At 42.9% G+C, this 24616-nt stretch overlaps 1 protein-coding gene across 1 annotated transcript; it reads left to right on the forward strand.

The window, feature by feature from the left end:
• Nucleotides 1-5723: 5723 nt before the first annotated feature.
• On the forward strand, nucleotides 5724-24371 carry LOC147033969 (uncharacterized). The gene is made up of 2 exons (XM_085873944.1): nucleotides 5724-12959; nucleotides 21405-24371. Exon 1 carries the CDS (start codon nucleotides 8444-8446, stop codon nucleotides 9341-9343), a length of 900 nt encoding a protein of 299 aa, XP_085730070.1. The 5' UTR covers nucleotides 5724-8443; the 3' UTR covers nucleotides 9344-12959; nucleotides 21405-24371.
• Nucleotides 24372-24616: the final 245 nt, after the last annotated feature.

Here is a 24616-nt window from a genome sequence, read left to right on the forward strand (position 1 = left end):
AATGTGGTTTTAATAACATGGAAGTTAGGTGTTTTAATAATATCGCAGTAAGGTGTTTTTAGTTACGTGGCAGGGAGGTGTTTTTTTTAACGTGGCAGTATGTTGTTTTTAATAACGTGGCAGTGATGTGTTTTTAATAACGTGGAAGTTCGGTGTTTTTAATAACGTGGTAGTTAGTTGTTTTTAATAATGTGGCAGTCATGTGGTTTTAATAACAAGGAAGTTTGGTGTTTTAATAATGTCGCAGTGAGGTGTTTTTAGTAACGTGGCAGTGAGGTGTTTTTAATAATGTGGCAGTAAGTTGTTTTTAATAACGTGGAAGTTAGTTGTTTTTAATAACGTGGCAGTAAGTTGTTTTTAATAACGTGGCAGTAATGTGGTTTTAATAACATGGAAGTTCGGTGTTTTAATAATGTCGCAGTGAGGTGTTTTTAGTAACGTGGCAGGCAGGTGTTTTTTATAACGTGGCAGTAAGTTGTTTTTAATAACGTGGAAGTTAGGTGTTTTTTTAACGTGGAAGTTCGGTCTTTTTCATAATGTGGCAGTGAGGTGTTTATCATAACGTTGCAGGGCGGTGTTTTTCATAATGTGGCAGGGAGGTGTTTTTAATAATATGGCAGGGACGTTTTTTATTAACGTGGCAGGGAGCTGTTTTTAATAACATGGCAGGGAGGTGTTTTTAATAATGTGGCAGGGAGGTGTTTTTAATAATGTGGTAGGGAGGTGTTTTTAATAATGTGGCAGGGAGGTTTTTTTTATTAACGTGGGAGGGAGCTGTTTTTAATAACGTGGCAGGGAGGTGTTTTTAATAATGTGACAGTGAGGTATTTTTAATAACGTGGCAGGGAGGTGTTTTTAATAATGTTGCAGGGAGGTTTTTTATTAACGTGGCAGGGAGCTGTTTTTAATAACGTGGCAGGGAGGTGTTTTTAATAATGTGGCATTGAGGTAGTTTTTTATTACGTGGATGTGAGGTGTTTTTAATAATGTGGAAGTGAGTTGTTTTTAATTACATTGTAGTGAGGTGTTTTTAATATCGTGGCAGTGTCTTTATTATTACTTGGCAGTGAGGTATTTTTAATAACGTGGCAGAAGTTGTTTTAAATAACGTGGCAGTAAGGTTTTTTTTTTATTACATGGTAGTTAGTTGTTTTTAATAACGTGGCGGTAAGTTGTTTTTAATTACGTGGCAGTAATGTGGTTTTAATAACATGGAAGTTTGGTGTTTTAATAATGTCGCAGTGAGGTGTTTTTAGTAACGTGGCAGGGAGGTGTTTTTTTAACGTGGCAGTATGTTGTTTTTAATAACGTGGCAGTGATGTGTTTTTAATAACGTGGAAGTTAGGTGTTTTTAATAACATGGTAGTTAGTTGTTTTTAATAACGTGGCAGTCACGTGGTTTTAATAACATGGAAGTTTGGTGTTTTAATAATGTCGCAGTGAGGTGTTTTTAGTAACGTGGCAGGGAGGTGTTTTTTTAATAACGTGGCAGTAAGTTGTTTTTAATAACGTGGAAGTTAGGTGTTTTGATTAACGTGGAAGTTAGGTCTTTTTCATAATGTGGCAGTGAGGTGTTTATCATAATGTTGCAGGGAGGTGTTTTTCATAATGTGGCAGGAAAGGGGTTTTTAATAATGTGGCAGGGAGGTGTTTTTAATAATGTTGCAGGGAGGTTTTTTATTAATGTGGCAGGGAGCTGTTTTTAATAACGTGGCAGGGAGGTGTTTTTAATAATGTGACAGTGAAGTGTTTTTAAGAACGTGGCAGGGAGGTGTTTTTAATAATGTGACAGTGAGGTATTTTTAATAACATGGCAGGGAGGTGTTTTTAATAATGTTGCAGGGAGGTTTTTTTAATAACGTGGCAGGGAGCTGTTTCTAATTACGTGGAAGTCAGGTATTTTTAATAACGTGGAAGTGAGGTGTTTTTAATAATGTGACAGTGAGGTATTTTTAATAATGTGACAGTGAGGTGTTTTTAATAACGCGGAAGTGAGGTGTTTTTATATAACGTGGTGGTGTTTTTCCCACTGTGGTGATGTGTGGTGAGGGGAGTTCAGCGAGCTGATCCACACTAGTGTGTGTGTGTGTGTGTGTGTGTGTGTGTGTGTGTGTGTGTGTGTGTGTGTGTGTGTGTGTGTGTGTGTGTACACACACACATATATATGTGTGTAAGTTATTACTTGCGTGATGTGCTTATACATTTTCTAAGCATACAAACCGTGTTTTCCCCATTGCCTCGGATCACTCACCTGAATTTTTTTCCTTTTTCTTTTTTCCTTTATTTATTTTTTTCATTTATGGATGCTCTCTGATGGTTCTGTGATATTTCCTGGTGTGCTGGCGTCAATGTCCATCGACTCACAAAATTTCAGGTTCGTATGTCACCCTGAAAGCACTGATCTATAATATCAGTCAGTCAGAAAGAGTGTTCATTTTGTATTTAGTGTTACGAATTTGGGAATTCGATTGCACACAACATACAGGTTCCTTTAGTCAGCTTTATCGATAAGTGCTTGTTCCCTAGATAGCTCGCCTTCCATTGTTTAAATGTTCAGAAATTGATTAGATGCGTTGCGGATCGATTTACAAGTCAGGGAATGAACAATGGAGACATCCCTCCCCCTCTTCGCAGAGGAAGAAGAATCCTGCCGTCCCGTGACTCATCACTCAACAATTCCCTCCCACCCGTGGTTGAGCGCGAGGGGGGGGGGATGGAGCACGAGGGCATGAGTCACGCCGGGATCAGGGGAAGGGCGGAGAAGGACAACAGGAGATCTTTTTCTTTTGTTCAGGGTAGAGTTTGGGAGGGGAGAGTTGGTGTGGCAGAGTTGGACAAGGAAGTAGAGAGTAGCCGTTCAGCAGACCATCGGGTCCTGCTTGGCTTGCGTTAGGGTTGAAGCCTTTGGAAGCTTTTTGCTTCGGTTGGCTCAGTGAGCTTTGGCTGAGGCCTGACTCGGGAGGAGGCTTTTTGGAGGCTCTTTGCTTTGACAGTTCCGTGAGCTTCGGCTTCTGCTTGGCTCGGGAGAGTTTTTGCTTCAAGCTGCCCTGTTTGGAGCGAAGTTAAGCCGGTCGCTCGGCTCGAGATGCGAATGGTGGCTTCTTCTTCTTGGTTCGTGGAGCTCTTTGTTCTCCATTTTGGTTCCCGGCTTGGTGCGACTCATCGACCTCTTCGTGGACATGGTTCCCCGGGGAAGTGATGCATCGATGGGAAGGATCGGCACCTCGTCTCACCAGCACGTGTTGAGAAGCGTGGGAGGATTCACGGGGAGGCGACGCATCGACGGGAAGGATCGGCGCCTCGTCTCGCCAGCATGTGTTGAGAAGCGCGGTAGGGTGGTTCATCGGGGAAGCGACGCATCGACGGGAAGGATCGGCGCCTCCTCTCACCAGCACGTGTTGAGAAACGCGGGAGGATTCGTGAGAGCTCGGGAAGGATCGCAGCTCTCGGTGATTGGATCCACCTCGCTCTCGCTGGAGCCCGGGTCCGAACAACTTGAAGACCACACGAGGTGGAGAGGTTCGAGATAGGCTCTGGGTTTCAGCTCACCTGTCCTCCGAGCTGGAGCTCGTTATTAAAGGCCTCTGCCACCATTTCTTGGGTGTGTATGTGTGTGCGTATGTGTGTCCGTGGGCCCGTCGAATAAGTAGGAACTGCTGTTAAGTGCAAGTAACTGTACATAATACATAGACGGTTGTAGTTCTTTTGTCATGCTTTTGTTGCTTGTATAATTGCATACGTGCTTTATTATAATAAATGTCCATGTGTGAATGTAAACCTGTTCGTTGTGTACATTCCCTCATTGAACTGCCCCATCTTGCACTCGGAATATAGTTGGTTTTTAAATAACTGATAAATAGAATCGGGTCCGGCGAGGTCTGGCAATAATACCCGTTCGGTTATCCTAGAACGGAACGGACCGCTTAAGCAGTTGGTGTCCAAGCAGGCCTTCGCCGAGGTACAGTCCCTCGGTAGGTTACCCACGCGAGTACTGAGGTATATCGATATTCGGCGATTGACCCTATTTCGCGCGGGTAGAATATGGACTGGCCCATGGTGGGATTAAAAAACCCACCCGTGACTGGTTTGTGGCGTTGTTCCAGAAAGTCATGACTGGATTATTCGTTCGGTTGGCGAAGCGACCACTATTGGTTAGACGCGGTCGTTTGCACGCCGACAGGCGGGAAATCTACAACAATATATATATATATATATATATATATATATATATATATATATATATATATATATATATATATATATATATATATATATATATATATATATATATATATATATATATATATATATACATATACACACACATAGTGTCCCCAAAAAATGTACTCACTCTTAAAATGATTATAAATGCGTTCTTTAATGACTTAGAAACAAGATTAATGTATAAATGCATGTTTACAAATGTTCAAACTGACGACCATCACGTTCCAAACACAGCCGATAACGCGGACCAATGGGTTCAACAGCGTTACGAATCATTTCATTTGGAACTACAAGACATTGTCTTTCAATTTCCTCTTTCAGCTCATCGACTGTTGCTGGTTTTGAGCCGTAAACCTTATCTTTGAGATATCCCCATAAAAAGAAGTCCATTGGAGTGAGGTCTGGGGAACGCGCAGGGAATTCAACACTACCTCTTCGCCCAATCCATCTGTTCGGAAAAGTTGCTTTGAGCTCGGGCCTTAAATCACCGTGGTAGTGGGGAGGTGCTCCATCTTGCTGAAAGTAAATCTCTTCGTCACCAAATATCTCTTCGCCACATGGACCGACGGATTCCTGCAGCAAGTTTAAGTAAACATCCCCAGTGACAATAATTTGGTCAAAGATTTTGACCAAAAAAAAAAAGTTTGGTCAAAAAATAATTGCCCGAGGATGCCCAATGCTGATATCCCACACCACACAGTAACCCCTGGCAAGTTTAAATGGTGTTCCGTAGTAACATGAGGATTTTCAGGAGCCCAGTAGGTGCAATTGTGTCGGTTAATTGAGCCATTTTACTTGAAGCTGGCCTCATCGCTCCAAACAATTTTGGATGGAAATGCTGCATCTTCTTCGCATTTGCCCAGGTACCACTCAAATTCAGCTCTCCGGTCAGGATCGTCTTCATTTAGAGCATGGATTAATTTTGGAATGTAACTTTTCCAATTAATTCGCTTCAAAATGCGATGGGGGCTTGATTTTGGGATTCCTGTCTCAAGAGCCATTTGTCATACAGATTTCCATGGGGATCGGTGGAGGGTTTCCAGCAATTGATTTTCCTTTGCGGGAGTGGTTGATGACCGTGGTCTTCCTGAACGCTCCTTATGGACGTCATGCACAGTTCCATCTGTTTCAAACTTATCGCGGATGCGAGCAATGGTGCGTCACGTTAGTGGATCTATGTGTGGTAAATGTCTTCTAAATTGTCTTTGCACTTCCATGATGTTTTCGTGCTTCCAGTAGCACTTTATGATAAATTTTCTTTCTTCAAAACCTAGTCGTACTTCTGCCATTATTAGGGTCAATTTGATCTGAAAATAAATGAAAAATTCAATGAGTTATGAGGAGCCAAAATGTGAGTACATTTTTGGGTACACCCTGTACATATATATATATATATATATATATATATATATATATATATATATATATATATATATATATATATATATATATATATATATATATATTTACACATATTTTTTTTTTGAAAGGTTCTTCTGGCTACGCAGCTGCAGCTGATACTGGGAAGAGACCGTTCACCCCATTTTGTTCATCCAAACTTTTTTCTTTTCTGTAGCTTGTTCTTGTTCCTTCAGCGTGCCTGCGATAACTCCCCCTCCCTACCCCCATTAAAGACCCCGTGCCCCACGCTTGTGTTTCTACCAAGAGTAAAATAGTCAATCCCTCTGCAAAACGACTGCAATCCCGTCCAGCTTGGTCGTGAAGGTCTTTGGCCAATCTTCCATGCTGTCGGCGACGTGGCGTATAAAAGGAGAATGATTATTTACACAGTCTGGCTAAACACACGATCCGTTTTATCACCATCCGTTTCGTGCATGGAGAGCACTGTGCACCACCGGACGTGCACCTGGATTTCCAGCGAGACGTGAGCAAGCAAAGGGAAATCGATGGCACCATGGACTGGTTATGCGGACCCATACGGCCTGTTTTCTCAGTAGATTGAAGGAGACACAGGGTGAGGGTAAACAGAGCGGGATAGTTGGAGGGTCATGTCTCTGCGTGCAGCATAAATGATGGACACGTGTTCCCTGCGATGCAACCTTTTCGCGCCAAAAACGATCCCTTTTCTTTCGAGTCGAATTACACGATCACTCGAAGCAATCCACTCACCTGGAGTGCGATTCATGAAATCACGATTCCAATCTCGTTCGCTCGACTTACACGTGCAGCTGCACCTGCACCTGCACCTGCACCTGCACCTGGCGATGATGCGAAATAAGAGTCTGGAATTTCCATTTGTATTGCAAGATGACATTCCCACGTCCCTGAAAGCATAATTGGCAATCAAAGTTTACGAATCATTAGATCAGTCGATGATTTGTATACAACGGACAAAACTCTGGACAAAATTATAAGGTGTTTAAATTGTATATACGAACGTGGAGAATGATATGATGTGTTTGTCGCTGTAATAATATAGAATGCACTTTGTACTCAGGGAGGTGAGTGGGAGGGCGGGGGCTCAAAAAGATCCTGAATATTTACATCCGGCAACACGAATATTTACATATCGACTCATGTCTCGTGTTGGCTCAATGGCTTGAGTGGTGGGCTTGGGATCCTCGGGTCCTGAGTTCAAATCCTGCTTGGCTGTTGAATTAATACCAGGTGGGGTAGACTCAGCAGGTCATCTTCCTGAGATCGGCAAAATGAGTGCCAGCTTGCAGGTATCCTGTGTCGGAGTGGTGACCCGTCCAGGATTTGGCTCAATAGGCCAGGAGACTGCTTAGGCAGCACCAACACTCTGCACAGAGTATGGTCCTGATGGATAGATGGATAGATTATCGACTCACTCATCACTTGGACAACTCACTCATCACTTGGACAACTCATCCATCGTATTATCGAATCACCCATCACTTGGACAACTCACTCAATGCTTGGGCAACCAACCCATCCATCGCCCGGACAACAAACCCATCCATCACCCGGATGATCAACCCATCACGTTATTGACTCACCCATCGCTTGGACGACTCATCTATCGTATTATCGACTAACACATCACTTGGACAACTCATCCATCATATTATTGACTCACCCATCACTTGGACAACTCACCCATCACTTGGACAACTCGCTCATCGCTTGGGCCACCCACCCATTTCTTGAACAACCCACCAATTTATTAGACAACTAACTCATCACTTGGCCAACTCATTCATCTCTTGGACAACCAACCCATCCATCGCCCGGATGATCAACCCATCGCGTTATTGACTCACCCATCACTTGGCCAACTCATCCATCGTATTATCGACTCACCCATCACTTGGACGACTCACTCATCGCTTGGGCAACCCACCCATTTCTTGAACAACTGACCGATTTATTGAACAACCAACTCACTCATCTCTTGGACAACCAACCCATCCATCACCCAGATGAACAACCCATCGCATTATTGACTTACCCATCGCTTGGACAACTCATCCCTCGTGTTATTGACTTACCCATCGCTTGGACAACTCATCCCTCGTATTATTGACTCACCCATCGCTTGGACAACTCATCCATCATTTATTGACTAACACATCACTTGGACAACTCATCCATCATTTATTGACTAACACATCGCTTGGACAACTCATCCATCATATTATTGACTCACCCATCACTTTGACAACTCACCCATCACTTGGACAACTCACTCATTGCTTGGGCAACCCTCCCATTTCTTGAACAACCCACCCATTTATTGGACAACCAACTCATTGCTTGGACAACCAACCCATCAATCACCCGGATGATCAACCCATCACATTATTGACTCACCCATTGCATGGGATTGACAACTCACACATCGCATTATTACCTCCGCCACCGAAGGTGGAAGGAGGTTATGTTTTCACCCGTGTCTGTCTGTTTGCCAGTCTGTCTGTTTTTCCTGTTTGCTTGTCGAATTGTTTGCCTGTCTGTTTGCCTGTTTGTTTGCCTGTCTGTCTGTTTGTCAAATTGTTTGCCTCTTTGTTTGCCTATCTGTTTACCTGTGTTTGTTTGTTTGTGTGCAGGATATCTCCAAAAGTTGTAGACGGATTCGAACGAAACTTGGTGAACAGGTTGGGTATGTGGCACGGACGAATTGATTCGATTTTGGTGAAGATCTGAATCCGGATCTGGATACGAGAATTATTTAATTAGTAAAGTGAAATCTTCACCATTGAGAGAGAGGGCCAAAAACGATATAGTCCTGAAAAGCATGATATTTCAAAAATGTATTGGGCCCGATATGTTCTCGTGGATCGGGCATTATGTGGTGGAGCTATGCACTCGATGGATCCTCTACAAGCAGTTCAACGACCCGATAGACTTTGCTTACTCAGATTCTGCAAGAAAATGCCTCATGGGGAAAGAGGCTTATGAGCATTTTCACCATGAGCGCTTCATCACGAGGAATGTACGACTAGACAGTCCGATCAGCCGTCGCAAGACCCAGACAATGATCAGCATAAGGAACAGCAAGCCGAAGCCGACTGTAAAGCAAACTGTGAGACAAGTCAACATCACAGACAAGTCTATTGACATTGGTCGACACAGACTCATGACCACCAGTGAGCTCCTCAAGTATGATGTGCCTAGTCCGATGATATTTCACGCCGACGGCTACATGACCCACCCAGAGAAAAGTCTGCTCATACATGATATTGAGCTTGTCCTGACTGATGCTGATATGCATTATAGGCATCGTGATAATTCTGCATTTATTATGGACATCATGGCCCTGGTCCGTCGCCTACCACTTCAGGGGCTGAAGGCATTCGGTGACCTGCTCACACTCATGCAAAAGTCTTTAGTGATCTACCACAAACATGGCCGCTGTGACTATGTCTTTGACATCTATACTGGAGAGCCTTCCATAAAATACCAAGAACATGAGAGAAGGAGTACTGCGCCTACGATTGTGTTAACTGAAATTGTGCACCCTGAGTCTCCACTCTCACAGATGGCTAACTTCTGGCCATCACAACAGAACAAGATGATGCTGGAACAGCTTATTTACAAACATGTCTCTGTTCTTGCCAAGGACTTACCGCACCCTACTGTCGTGGGTCAGCGATCAATGCAGGGCGACGACTGGCCATGTACTTCCTTTGTCTAAAGACAACAGAACAGTACTTCCTGAATTGTACTCACAGCCAGGCGAGGCAGACTTGCGGCTGGTTCTCCATGTGTAGTTTTGTCCAACGACACTGACGTTGCTGTGGCCCTACTTTACCACTATCCTACCCTGAAAGAAGCAGGACTAAGCGAGCGCTGGATGTGAGGTGGACGCGGCAAAACTGTGCGATATATCCCACTGCACATTCTGCGCGAACGTCAAGGTCAAGACGTTTGCAATGTCCTTCCTGCCTTGCACTGCTTGACGGGATGTGATGCAACGAGAAAAGTAGGCACCAGGAAAGCTGCTCTCAAAGGCCAGCCCACCCAAAAGCTTAAAAATTTCGGTAGAGAAATGACAATTACACCCGAGACCAAGGCCTCATCACATCAAAATTTGCCTCCAACGTCAGAGGGTTTGCTTCCACACATAATGCGAGCCTTGTTCGGTACATACTCGATTATCGACCTCTTCCAACCCAGCATTATAGATCCACTACATTTTGGGTATCAGCTCGAGAACGACTGCCTTGTTCCAGTCACAGGGTGCAAGACTCTCAATAAGCGGTGGACAGTGACCTGTAACTGTGGCAAGTGTGCGAGAGCCGCATGTCCATGCCGCATGGAGGAGGTGGGCTGCACCCCCTTTCTGCAAGTGCATGAAGTTGCAAGATGATGCTGCACCAATCCATATAATTCGATCTGATATGGTGGAAGTTTACACAAATTCATTGTGATGTGATGTGGGTATTACCTTAATAAATTTGTGTGATATGGCAGTTGTGTAACAGTAAAACCTGTATTCCTTTTTTTTTTTTTTTTTTAGCAAAAACGTATCATCTAAAATAATAAAATGACCGAAGAGATATTGAGGATTACAAATTTCGGACCTGATTTGGTTTCTCCGGAAGAGCTTCAGAGCCGCTATCATGTAAACCAGTTCTCAAATCGACTAAATATTGCTTTTAGCGTGTTCCCCAGCCCCCAAAAACCTCTATTTAAATTTTTTTGTCAAAATCTCTCAAGAAATGGCCGAGATATGACCGGTTTGGTTTCTCGCCCGACGGGCAACTTTTGGGGGAAGCTGGGCAAAATGTATAGGGATTTCGAGCGAGAACCCAATTACTTTTTTAATCCTCGGACCTATACTACCATATAAAAATGAGTTTTCCCCTATACATATAAATGCATACAACTCTGTGCCAGCCCCAGGAGTAATTCAACTGGGGTTCATTTGTTGCAAATGGTTTTTTTTTTGTGTTTTAGTTGTTTTCAGTATTTTTGGGGGGGGGGGTTACTAATGCAATGTACAAGTAATGGTACTAGTTTTGGCAACTAATGTGAGCTTTTGAACATTGTGGAGGAAGATGTTATGAGCTGTTGTTGTTGGATCTCGTGATCTATGGGTAAATGCGGAACTCAGGACAGTTGAGCTCGAACCTTCGTCTGGCTCATTACAGGCCTTGGAAGAATGCCACCATTAGCTATCTTAACACAGATATATACACACCTTAACACTGAAAAGTTTGTGGTTGTCATAATTTTTACGTCCGGAAAGCGTGCCACATGAAAGCTACGATAACCTATTATACACCTCAACACGGAGTCTGTGCAAGGCGCAACCCCCCTTTGAGGGTGGGGATAAGTTAAATCGCTACAACTTCCATCGTGTTGCCCTTAGTCCTCCTGTCAAGTTTGGTTGCGATTGGATAAGTAACCACCAAATGCATTGCAGTCATAAAACAGTCAGACAGACGAACAAACTTGGTGGACATGTTGGGTGTGTGCCAAGAACGAAGGGATTCGATTTTGGTGAAGATCTTGATCTGGACATGATCATTTTTTTTTTTTTTTTAGTATTCCAAGTGTTTCTTCATAATGGAGAAATATGGCCAAAAACGATACATAACAAGATATTCTCAAAATTTTGTGGACGTATTTTGACAGAACTTTGTGGATGAGTTTAATAGGTGACAAGAACAAGTCGATTCGATTTTGGTGACGGTCTGGATGCAGATCCGGTATATCAGTGGGATACAAAACGTAACCTGTTCAGTCTGGTGGAGGTATGCCCTCCACTATGACGTTCGCGTTGTTTTTAGATCCTCGTGGAGGATCTCTAAGTCTTACTCACGTTGTTGTTCTTACGCTTCTTCTTGTGGACTTTTTTGTTTCACAGCCTACAGTTTTCATCAAAACTTCCTGAAACTTGGCAAATATATGTAAAAGTTCTCTGCGCAGACAATAACCATCTCCGATTTTGAAAATTCCTCCGAGAAAAAAAAAGTTATGACGTCAAAATATCTCCGCTAATGGAAATCGCCGAAAAAATTATCTCCGAAACTAGGCAAGCTTTTTGAATTCTGTTTGCGGGAATCGAACGGGGCATTAGCAGAGATGAATCACCGCACATATGATACATCACTATGACGTTATATCAATTTTATGACGTCATTCCTATTTTTTGACATTTTTTGTTTCACAACCCAGAGTTTTCATCGGATCTTCGTGAAACTTGCCATGTATATGCAGAAAGCCCACGCGCAGGCAGTAACCATCTCCGATTTTGGAAATTCTTCCTAGAAAAAAAAGTTGACGTCATAATATCGCCGCTAATGGAAATCGCCTATACCATTATCTCCGAAACTAGGCAAGCTGTTTGAATTTTGTTTGCGGGAATCAAGCCGGGCATCAGCACGGATAATTTATCGCAAACCCGATACATCACATGACGTCATCATTAAGAGGACGAGGATCTTAGCTCATTTGAGCTTGTTTGTCATTGTCCTCAGTGTCATGCCAGGCGTTTCACAACAGAAACACTTGATTCCCAAATAGCAGTCCATTGGCCGCTCGTCTGCTCCGAAAACTATCCTTCAGGCACATAAATAGCACGAAGCCAAAAATGAGAGCTTGAGCATTATATACAGGTGATCGGTTCACCTGTATATAATGAAGCCGTTCCTTTGATGCTCACAGAGTCACGACTAGATAAAGGGAGGACTCAGAGGGGAGGATCCACCTCTTGGTAACGCACAGTACACGAAGGTCGTTCTGCCTTTTTCAACACACCACTTCTTTCCCGCGAGGAAAAGCAGCTTGTTCCAATTATGGTGGAATTACTGCACTGCCATACTCCATTACACCTCTGTTTGTCTGCACTCCGCCGGGATTTTGGGCCAATTATTATATTATAAACAGCTTTAAATTATTCAGAGTCGCCCGAGATGCAGGGGATCAGATAGATTGAGGTTCTCTCGGGTTGGGTGCATGTTAATGAAGAATTAATATCAGTGAGCTGCGGTATGCTGGTGACGTACCATTAGCCCGTATAATTGGATGGAAAAGGTATAATAGAGCAGATTGGTAAAGGAAATGAGTCATAATCACACCAGGGGTTCAAAGATCTCCTTAATAAGTAGTTGTCATTAATCCAGGAGCGACCTTATTTTACTCATTCAAGGTGTATTGATTGGGATTTTTCTTTTATACTTCGGAACTGACAAATATGGCAGCTTTTATTTCTTTGTTCTTCAGATCAAGAGGGCCTGATATGGTAACCCAACAATGATGAGGCTCAAGCACAAGACCGATTGCTCGCTCACATGGCAGGCAGGGTGAGTGGTCTAGTTTCACATACCACCTCTCCTTTGGTCTTGCTCCCTCTTGCTTTCAGTGATCCAACATTTATGAGCTACTCAATGACGCATGTGTCCTTCCAATTAACAAGGAGAAAAATAAATAAAATGGCATAGCTCCCGTGGTTTTAGTTGGCTTAATGGCTAGGGTGTTGGGCTTGGGATCGCAGGATCCTGAGTTCAAAATCCCACTCAGATGTTGAATTAATACCAGGTGGGGTTGACGATGCCTGTCATCCTTCCGAGGTCGGCAAAATGAGTGCCAGCTTGCTGGTATCCTGTGTCGGAGTGGCAACCCGTCCAGGATTGTACCCGATAGCCAAGGAGACTGCTTCGGCAGCACCAACGCTCCGTACAGACTCTGGTCCCGATGGATGGAGTCCGCCATTCGGCCATGTTTGATCAGATCACAAAATAAAGTGAGATGCTCGTCTATGCCATCATGTCAGTGTGACGACTCCTCATTTTCATAAATGCCAAGGTGAGCCAATTAAAAAAGCCAAGAATTCACAAGGTTTCGGAAAAGCGATGATCATAGAAAACCAAGACGCCAAGGTGAACAACGAATAGCCAAGATCTTGTGAAAAAAGCCAATGAGTGGTCACACTGCATCATGGACTGTGCTTGTGTCAAGATTGAACAAAATCGGACCATATATGTCTGAGAAATGGTGGGGACAAATTTAATTAACAAAATGGCCACCAGTCGGCCATCTTGTATCTGATCTCGAAAAAAAATGACGTGCATATGCAAGCCATCGTTCATTATCTGTATGCCTGGTGTTGGCTTAATACTTAGGGTAGCAGCCATGGGATCATCGGGTCTTGAGTTCAAATCCTGCTCGGTCATTGAGTTAATATCAGGTGGGGGTTGACTCAGCCTGTCATCCTTCCGAGGTTGGCAAAATGAGTACCAGCTTGCTGGAATTATTGAGCCATTTGAGTATCCTTTGTCAGAGTGATGACCTGTCCAGCATTGTGCCCAATAGCCAAGGAGACTACTTCGGTAGCACCAATGCTCTGTCCAGAGCATGGTCCCAATGGATGGAGGGATCGATTCATAATTATCCGTGTGCCAAGTTTGAACAACATTGGTAAATGCATGTCCAAGAAATGTTGGAGGATGTATTCAACATTGGTTTTTTAACAACTAAAATGGCCACCAGTGGACCATCTTTGATCGCATCGTGAAACAAAATGATGTGCATGTGTTGTCTTTGTGTTAAATACGAACAAAATCAGTCCACACTTGTCTGATATATGGTTGTGGATGCATGCACGCATGCATGGACGTGAAAATCGAGACCAAATCCATAAACCCCTGTTTTGGACGAAGTCCAACGGGGGCGAATTAATCAATGTCTGTAATTAATGGACACAAAAAGCATGACACACACACACACACACACCTCAACCATTTATGTATATGGGGTGATAGAACGTTTGGGATGATTTCTTAACCACCCCCCAACATCCCCCCTCCTCCCCCCACCCTCACATCATGCGAAAAATGACGATAAGCAATTTGTTCTCTTTCTGGAACAACTTGATTTCAGTTGAATTTTATGTTTTGTACACTGTAGAACATGAATCGGAACACGAACCTGCAGTTTAGCAGCACCTTGGCTCTAAATTTGGCAAATGATACAGAATCTCATCCCGATCACACATGCACACAAAGGTGTAAGGGATATATATATATATATATATATATATATATATATATATATATATATATATATATATATATATATATATATATATATATATATTTTTTTTTTTAATCTGTCCACCTGTCGAACAATCAAGCAAAATTGAAAACCATTCCAACAAGGAAACGCACTGTTTTAGGGACGTCATAAAGGACAACCAATAGACATGAAGATCTCATGTGACGTGTTAAATAAGGTGGTGTAAAAGACGCTTCATCGACAGCGGTAAACTTCCGAAAAAAAAGTTTTTTTTCTACAGCCTTTAAAACATTTCCTTTATTTCAATTGAATTATTTATTTTTACCCTGCAGAACACAAATCACCTTGTTGGCACTTCCAAAATCCTCCAGTTTTGCAGTACTTGGACAAAATATTTCAATATTTTACGCCATGTTGACCAATCAAATTTGCTGCGTTGGGGAATATCGACGTTCAGACAAAATGGTGGCTTGTAGGAAGTATAGATTGTGTTCGGAAACACAAAGCAAGAGTTTAACTCTTCCCACCTCCTTTTTCTCAAAACTGCCCAGGGTAAGGTGCTCTTTAAACTGTCTCGTTAATAAATTGTTTTATTCATCACGGGATATGGGTGTCGTCAGGCATTTATTGCCCATCCATATTTGCCCCGAAGAATGTGGTGTTGTGCTTCCTTAAACCGCTATCGTCCCCTTGGTTTATAAACTACAAGCAGGGGTACCCGCCATTGCCTGATGCTGTTCTCATAATGTTGGCATTTCGAAGAAATCAAATTTTGTTTTTACCTTCACCCACCAAAGGTGGACGGAGGTCTGAATCTGGGTGGACGTATGTGCCCTACCGAGTGCCCTTCTAGTTTTTCTATTTTTATGGGGGCCGAAAACACTTCCTTACACCCACTAAGGAATGGGGTTGGAGATCATTTAATATTACCCTTCACATAGTTACAAAGGCTTATGCACTATGGAGTGATTTTATTTTTAAAGAAAACAACCAACTATTTTTTCTCAAAATTTTCAAAATATTGTTTTTGCCTAAAACACTCCCCAGCACTAACTGATGAACATGTTTGACAAAGAAACGTTTGGCCATCTCTGAGAAAAATGGCGACGCACAGACATCTCTCTTATAGTATAGACTATATACGTAGTCAGGGGTTAGATGGAGTCAAAGTAAGGAATTCAACAGCAGAGCAGAAGTGAGAATGAGAGTAAGAGTGAGATCAAGGGGAGGGGAAGAAGGACACATGGGAGTGAACAAACTGCCCACAAACTGAATGAACCACAGCAAGAAGAGGAATGGGGGTAGTGGGGATGAAACAGAAAAGGAATAAACCAACCAATAACTAACAAATGAAAAGAGGTGAGAGAGAGGGTTAAAAAATTTTTTACAATAACCGGAAAAAGGAGTGCATGGGAATGGGGTAATTTGGGGTGGAAAAGATCATTAGTACATCTGGGGGATGACCTGAGGTTGTGATGAACAGCTGTCTCAAAGCGCTGGAGGGGAGAATGGGACTGAACAGACTGGTGAAGTTGGTTCCACCGGCAAGAGAAGAGGAACTCGTCAGTTTTCATCCTATTAACTTGAACATTAAACAGCAATTGCGTAGTGCATCACTGAATTGGGAAAGCACCTATTTTCGAGGTCAAAAGGTCAAAGGTCAACCGAAGGACAAACTTCTAAAATTGACCATTTTCGTCTGAAAATAATCGTAAATTTACATCCGATCGACCTGAGCTTTGATCAAGATCGTCAATTTTAATCTTCATGAAATGGACAATTTGATGTATCCATGGAAACATTTTTTTGGGGGGAAGGAGGATTGGATTTTGTGAGTATCATGCTGAGTTTGATGTCTTTCTTGGTTTCCTGTTTGTTAGTTGCGAAAATCGAAGATTTTTCATGTATATCGGTCGGTCTTGTGCGTTGTTCTGTTTGTCTGTCTGTCTATCGCCTACAGGTCACAATTTTAAACTGATCTTCATAAAACTTCACCACATGGTAGAGTTTGTCAAAAGAAAGAAGCCTATTGTTTTTGCAGTCTTAAGGTCAAAAGGTCAACATAGGCCAAAGGTCAACAACTTAGGTGCGATTTCTAAAATCCTCAATTTTCATCCGATTTGAATAGGATTTGCATATCAGGTCACTGAATTCAACCAGCCAATAATTATTTTTGAGGTCTAATGGTCAAAAGGTCAACAGGCCAAATTTATAAAATCATCAATTTTCATCCGATTTACTTGAAATTTTAAGAGGGTTTGCACACGTCACTGAATTCAACCACCCATTATTTTTGAGAACATCAGAGGCGAAAAGGTCAACATTGGCCAAAGGTCAAAAACTTCGGTGAAATTTCGAAAATTCTCAATTTTCATTCGATTGATTTGTAATTTGAAGAGGATTTGCATATCAGGTCACTGAGTTCAACCACCAATTATTTTATGGTCAAATATTTTAGGGAATTTGCAAATATTGGGCTCTGCACAACATGTTTCTTGTTTGTTTGTGAGCAGGATATCTCAAAAGGTTATAGAGAGATTCGGGCAAAACTTTGTGGACAGGTTGGGTGTGTGACGAGGACGAATTGATTCGATATTAGTGAAGATCCGGATCCGGCCTATCAGTGGGATACAAAACGTAAACTATTCAGCTTGGTGGAATGATGTCCTCCACTGAGTGCCGTTCTAGTTGTTCTCATTATACTTGCACAAATTATCATTATAACTATTGTCCACTACCATGATGAAAATAGTTCATTTCAAACTTATCAGGGGTGATAAAATAGATGTTGGAACAACTTAAGAACTTATAGCACTTAGAAAGATTCCTCTTATCTCCTTCCCGTCGAGTCTGGAAATGCTCCAAATGAGCATCTCGGTCCCAGTTCCAAATAAACTCCGATGATCTCTCCGATGATATGGAAATCCCTCTTTTCCTCTACACAGAGTACTCCACATTAAACCGCACAGTTCCACATCCCACACCCGACAGCGGTCACTTCCTTCTCTGCTTACCTCAATATGATCAGATATTGGTCAAACACTTGGAATGTCTTTCCATCCAGGCAAATCTCAGTTGAATCCAGTCTCTCCGGGAGGGTCATCAAACGAGCCCTCCGATTTATTTTCACAATGAGTTCAGTCTCTTGAAATATGAGCATCACTTTCAGATATCCAACCTCTCCATGAAAGCTGGTCTTCAAAGTGAGTCACAGACTTCCAACTCCATACTTGGTAGATCTAAGCTTCTCCATTCTTGGTAGATGGTAAGGCCTTTGTCTGTAGCTCAATGGAGTATTACATGGGCTGCCGTCCCCTCTTCACACCGGTCTCTCTTGGATGCTATGGAAGCTAAATCTCTCAACATCACTGGCAAATATGTCCACAAATATGGAGGATCATGAGATCTGCTGCTTTCTCATTGTAGATAGATTGGGGGGTTATCTGTCTCCTTAATCCTAACCCTATTAAAAGAAAGAAATTTAAAAGACTTTATCTTGGACGAGACTTTATCTCATTAAGAACTTTCTTTTTTACTCGGATATATAGAAAAAGCAGGTAGGATGACCGAGAGGTACGCACACTCACCTCTAAGCTGTCTAGCCTGGGTTTGAATCTCTTCCCAGCTATAAACTGTCATCCTGGTGTTTCTCAGGCAGGGTGATTCATCAATGTGTGTGCAAATCCCTCGGATTTACGTTAAACCCTCACCCCACCCCAATCCCTCGTCCTTCCAAATTTCCAGTTTTCCCTCCTGAGAGTTCCCTTCTGTATCCATCTTGTCCACCCAATGCATCCTCTCCTGCCCCTCATTCCTCCCCACACCCATTGTTTGGCTAATTCTGCCTCTATCTTGCCTTTTGGCTCTTCTGTTGGTGTGTTTTCTCGTTTTCTCGTTCGTTCTCTCGTTCTCTCGTTCTCTCGTTCTCTCGTTCTCTCGTTCTCTCGTTCTCTCGTTCTCTCGTTCTCTCTCTCTGTCTCTGTCTCTGTCTCTGTCTCTGTCTCTGTCTCTCTCTCTCTCTCTCTCTCTCTCTCTCTCTCTCTCTCTCTCTCTCTCTCTCTCTCTCTCTCTCTCTCTCTCTCTCTCTCTCTCTCTCTCTCCTCTGTTCCTTTTGGCCTGTTGTGTTCTGATCCATTCGGTGTACTAGTAACAGCTCTTCCATGAGGCTCGACTATGTATCCAAAAAAATATGGCGTCCCATTTACTGCCATTAATTGGTGGCCATTAAAGAGCCGCCAGTATCCTTCATAAAGAGTAGGCGAACTATCACCAGGACCATGGCGAAATTCCAACTTCCTGCCCTGACTTCGGAATGGTGACCCGTCCAGGATGAAAACCCCCAACCAAAGAAACTGTTTCGTCAGAATTGCTGCTGTCTGTGTATAGAGCATGGTACAGGATCTGATCTGATATAGAAACAAGTGAGCTTGTGCACACACACGAAAATGAGGCCTAAGCGTTACTCTCCCAGAGAGACAATTGGCAATTCTGAGACATGAATAATTTACTGTCTTCTTTTCTAGTTCTTCACTGGGCTCACCACCGACGGCGACCAATTTTATCCAGGTATCTCAGCATCCTTTCCTTTCGTTCCTGATCATGTGTTGGCCGAGCACCGCATGAAGGTGGCTTAGTTGGTCAACCTATAACATCCACAGTACACTGGTCGTCAGAACCGGAATTGAGTATTTGGCCGGGCTGCCAGCGATAACAAAATATCTTCAACGTCCACTGGACAGGTACTCAACGTTACAGTCGACCTGACGGATGACGCACTTTTGAGGCAAGGACTTGCACCTGCAGCGCACTATCTGGTGACAGTTTATGGTCAGGTCAGGTATCACACACAGACTAGACGGCTTAAAAACAAGTGTGTTAACTCAAAACTATCCTTCCAACCACCGAGTAATTTACTTATATTGTAAGCTTGTTGTGTAGCTATCTATTTCTGTGCAGCCTGTGGCTGCAAGTTGCATCATCTTCTGGGGGCGCAGCTGTGCCACTGATGCAGTGTTTTCTCTTACCAGTACACTGGTACTCATCTATCTATAATTCCAGCAATCTCTGTGTGTGTGTCTGTCTGTGTGTCTGCAACCACCGTTTCTCGACAACCACTAGTCCGATCTCATTGAAACTTGCCACGTATATTGCTGGGGCCCTGTGGATGTGCCTTTTCAAGGTTTGATATTAATCAGACAAGTGGTTCCCAAGTTATGGCCATTTATTTACCAAACCAATGACAGGACACGGTGATATGACGTCACAATTGACGCTGGGGACCTGAGTATGTGCCTTTTCAAGGCTTGATATTAATTGGACAAGTGGTTCCCAAGTTATGGCCATTTATTTAACAAACCAATGACAGGACACGGTGTTATGACGTCACAATTTACGTCACAACTCTTCTTCTTCGTTTGATTATGACGTCACAATTGACGCTGGGGCCCTGTGGATGTGCCTTTTCAAGGTTTGATATTAATCGGACAAGTGGTTCCCAAGTTATGGCCATTTATTTACCAAACCAATGACAGGACACGGTGCTATGACGTCACAATTTACGTCACAACTCTTCTTCGTTTGATTATGACGTCACAATTGACGCTGGGGCCCTGTGGATGTGCCTTTTCAAGGTTTGATATTAATCGGACAAGTGGTTCCCAAGTTATGGCCATTTATTTACCAAACCAATGACAGGACACGGTGCTATGACGTCACAATTTACGTCACAACTCTTCTTCTTCGTTTGATTATGACGTCACAATTGACGCTGGGGCCCTGTGGATGTGCCTTTTCAAGGTTTGATATTAATCGGACAAGTGGTTCCCAAGTTATGGCCATTTATTTACCAAACCAATGACAGGACAGGGTGCTATGACGTCACAATTCTTTTTTTTTCTTTCGTTTTTTTTTTTTTTGCACGTACGGCCACGCACTAGTTTCGTCAAATAGTTGGTTTTCCCGCGTATTTCCATCGCCTCGTCTGATGGAGCTGAATGGACGCACACAGAGTGTGTCTTCCTCCAATGGCACCTGGCCAAGAGGTATCTCGATCTGGACCTTGATCGGAAAACGAGAGTCGGTGCACCGAGTCAGCCAATCATGTTTACGAGCGCAATCGGTGACCCTCAAACGTACAGGAGGAACTCGTACCTCGCTCGGTTTCGCCAACACGTCGTGACGTCGTCATGACGTCACACACGTCACCCGGAGGAGGCCCTCTGCGCAAGGTGTGAGTTTCTCGATAAGGGAGTTCAGTTAACACCAGCCAAAGCTGCCGTGCGCGGCCCCCCGCCCCCCCCCCTGCGGGAATCCATTGTTAATTACCTGCAAAGGAAACCCAAGGCAGCGCGAACTCAGCTGATTGCATCGAGACCGTTTTACTGGTTATGCTAATTAGTTAACGCAAGACCCGCCTTCTCTAATGACATGAAAGTCCAGCAATTATAGGCGTTTTCGCCACTGGTAATTTGACTTCATGATACGATGTTAGAACGAACCTCACGACCCATGGAAAGCAAAACAGCAAACAATATACAACTTGCAGCGATTATTATAACTAGTCTGTTTAGCCATAACTGGGCTAACAGACTCTTGACTTGAGGTTTAATCATCGTTACGATAACATCCAGCGATATTCAACAAGCACAGCACTGGATGAAAAAGTATACATTTATTTATATACAGATAATGTTATATATTGTGTTAAAACTGCTAATATGATGATGTGCCAACAGAGGGTGCTGAACCATGGGAGGACTATTGAACAGGTGTGACCCTTCCAGAGAAACCGCTTCGGCAGCAGCAACGATCTGCCAAGACTCTGACGTCATCATGATGATGACGTCATGAGTCTGGCAGGTCGGAGGGCCGAACCCCATCCGTCGTCGTACTCGAGACTTTTGACAATGGTGCGCTCTGCTTGCTACCACTCCACAAGCGTTGATGGACCTTCTGGTCTCTGCCTGCACTGAAGTTCTTTGTAAAGGAGCTCTTGGTGTTATTATTATTATTATTATTATTATTATTATTATTATTATTATTCCCTCCGCTACCGAAGGTGGACGGAGATTATGTTTTCACCCTTGTCTTTCTGTCTGTCTGTCTGTCTGTGAGCACGATATTTCAGAAAGTTGTGGACGGATTCTGATGAAACTTGGTGGATTCGTTCGGTGTGTGACAAGGACTAATTGGTTCGATTTTGGTGAAGATCCACATCTAGCCACTGGAATTCTTTAAGTGAGTTTTCACCATTGAGAAATCGGGCCAAAAACGATATATAGCACGATATCTCAAAAAGTTGTGGACGGATTCGGATGAAACTTGGTGGATTCGTTCGGTGTGTGACAAGGACTAATTGGTTCGATTTTGGTGAAGATCCACATCTAGCCACTGGAATTCTTTAAGTGAGTTTTCACCATTGAGAAATCGGGCCAAAAACGATATATAGCACGATATCTCAAAAAGTTGTGGACGGATTCGGATGAAAGTTGGTGGATTCGTTCGGTGTGTGACAAGGACTAATTGGTTCGATTTTGGTGAAGATCCACATCTGGCCACTGGAATTCTTTAAGTGAGTTTTCACCATTGAGAAATCGGGCCAAAAACGATATATAGCACGATATCTCAAAAAGTTGTGGATGGATTCTGAAGTTGTGGACGGATTCTAATGAAACTTGGTGGACACGTCGGGTGTGTGAAAAGGACTAATTGGTTCGATTTTGGTGAAGATCCACATCTAGCCACTGGAATTCTTTAAGTGAGTTTTCACCATTGAGAAATCGGGCCAAAAACGATATATAGCACGATATCTCAAAAAGTTGTGGATGGATTCTGATGAAACTTGGTGGATTCGTTCGGTGTGTGACAAGGACTAATTGGTTCGATTTTGGTGAAGATCCACATCTGGCCACTGGAATTCTTCAAGTGAGTTTTCACCATTGAGAAATCGGGCCAAAAACGATATATAGCACGATATCTCAAAAAGTTGTGGACGGATTCTGAAGTTGTGGACGGATTCTAATGAAACTTGGTGGACACGTCGGGTGTGTGAAAAGGACTAATTGGTTCGATTTTGGTGAAGATCCACATCTAGCCACTGGAATTCTTTAAGTGAGTTTTCACCATTGAGAAATCGGGCCAAAAACGATATATAGCACGATATCTCAAAAAGTTGTGGATGGATTCTGAAGTTGTGGACGGATTCTAATGAAACTTGGTGGACACGTCGGGTGTGTGAAAAGGACTAATTGGTTCGATTTTGGTGAAGATCCACATCTAGCCACTGGAATTCTTTAAGTGAGTTTTCACCATTGAGAAATCGGGCCAAAAACGATATATAGCACGATATCTCAAAAAGTTGCGGATGGATTCTGATGAAACTTGGTGGATTCGTTCGGTGTGTGACAAGGACTAATTGGTTCGATTTTGGTGAAGATCCACATCTGGCCACTGGAATTCTTTAAGTGAGTTTTCACCATTGAGAAATCGGGCCAAAAACGATATATAGCACGATATCTCAAAAAGTTGTGGATGGATTCTGAAGTTGTGGACGGATTCTAATGAAACTTGGTGGACACGTCGGGTGTGTGAAAAGGACTAATTGGTTCGGTTTTGGTGAAGATCCACATCTAGCCACTGGAATTCTTCAAGTGAGTTTTCACCATTGAGAAATCGGGCCAAAAACGATATATAGCACGATATCTCAAAAAGTTGTGGACGGATTCGGATGAAAGTTGGTGGACGAGTTGGGTATGTGACAAAAACACGCCAATTCGATTTTGGTGCAGGTTGAAATCCAGATCCATCCATCCATCCATCCGTTGGGACCATACTCTGTGCAGAGCGTTGGTGCTGCCGAAGCAGTCTCCTTGGCTATTGGACACGATCCTGGACGGGTGGCCACTCCGAATCCGGCCTATCGGTGGCATACAAAATGTTCAGTCTGGCGGAGGTGTACCCGCTCTACTGAGTGCCGTTCTGATCATTACAATTAGTAATATCATGATGAAGATGGTTGTTTGAGAAGCTGAGAATATTTCACTGGATATTTTGGAATACGTTTTTTGTTAGTTGACCAACATGTGCAATTTTGGGGCTCGTATCAACCTTGCTCATTGGCCAAATGGGACACGTACGGATGGATATAACGAAGGTGACGCAAAACAAGAATGCTATGAACATAGAAGAAAAACTCGAAACTATACAGAACATTCGGTAAATACATTACTAGGTTTCATCGAATCTTTAGGGAAATTTTGCCTTTGACTCAGCAACTAATTGGGTGTTTACACCAAAAAAAAAAAAAAAAAAAAAACGCCTGCGCAGAAAATACTTTCTGTACCTGTACCTGTACCTGTACCTGCACCTTTACCTCCTGACAAACAGGTGTTTCTTTGATGATCTGCTAATGCTTGCTCGTCAGTAGTATGCTGCGTGGAAACAAGACAGGCCTTTTTGCTGATCCGTCAAACTTGCTAATCCACTTAACTCAAATCATCGTCCTGTCTGAGTTAAATGTCATTTGTCAGAAAGGAACAAAATGTACTAACAGCAGTTTGTTCCCATGGTAACCATACACAAACACACATACACAATTCCACTGTTAGAAAAACTACACTGTTGTGGTATGTACTATTACAACAAAATAAAGATGTTTTTTTGTTTTGTTCCCCCCCCCCCCCCCCAATAACAAGATCCCTCGAGCCAATGCAAAGAAATAAAGATTTTTTTTAAAAAAATTTCTGTTATGGCCGAACTGGATTGATTATTTTGTTTACAAAATCGAGTTTCAAAAAAAAAAAAGTTTACAAAAAAGATAAAATGGAAGAGTGAGGTGGCAGATGGGGGAAATGGCAATGAACCGATTGTAGTACGGTGGGGGCAATAGTCGGGCACAATGAGTGAGAGAATGGATGAGCAGGAAAAGAGGAGCGAAAGGAGAGGAGAA

Source organism: Eptatretus burgeri, chromosome 1 (genome assembly GCF_056783735.1).
Source record: "Eptatretus burgeri isolate ZD-2024b chromosome 1, Ebu_testis_v1, whole genome shotgun sequence".
NCBI classification, from domain to species: Eukaryota; Metazoa; Chordata; class Myxini; order Myxiniformes; family Myxinidae; genus Eptatretus; species Eptatretus burgeri.

Bases quoted from the DNA above. Each gene is read 5' to 3' on its own strand.
- LOC147033969 (XM_085873944.1), top strand. From the start codon at position 8,444: ATGATATTTCAAAAATGTATTGGGCCCGATATGTTCTCGTGGATCGGG.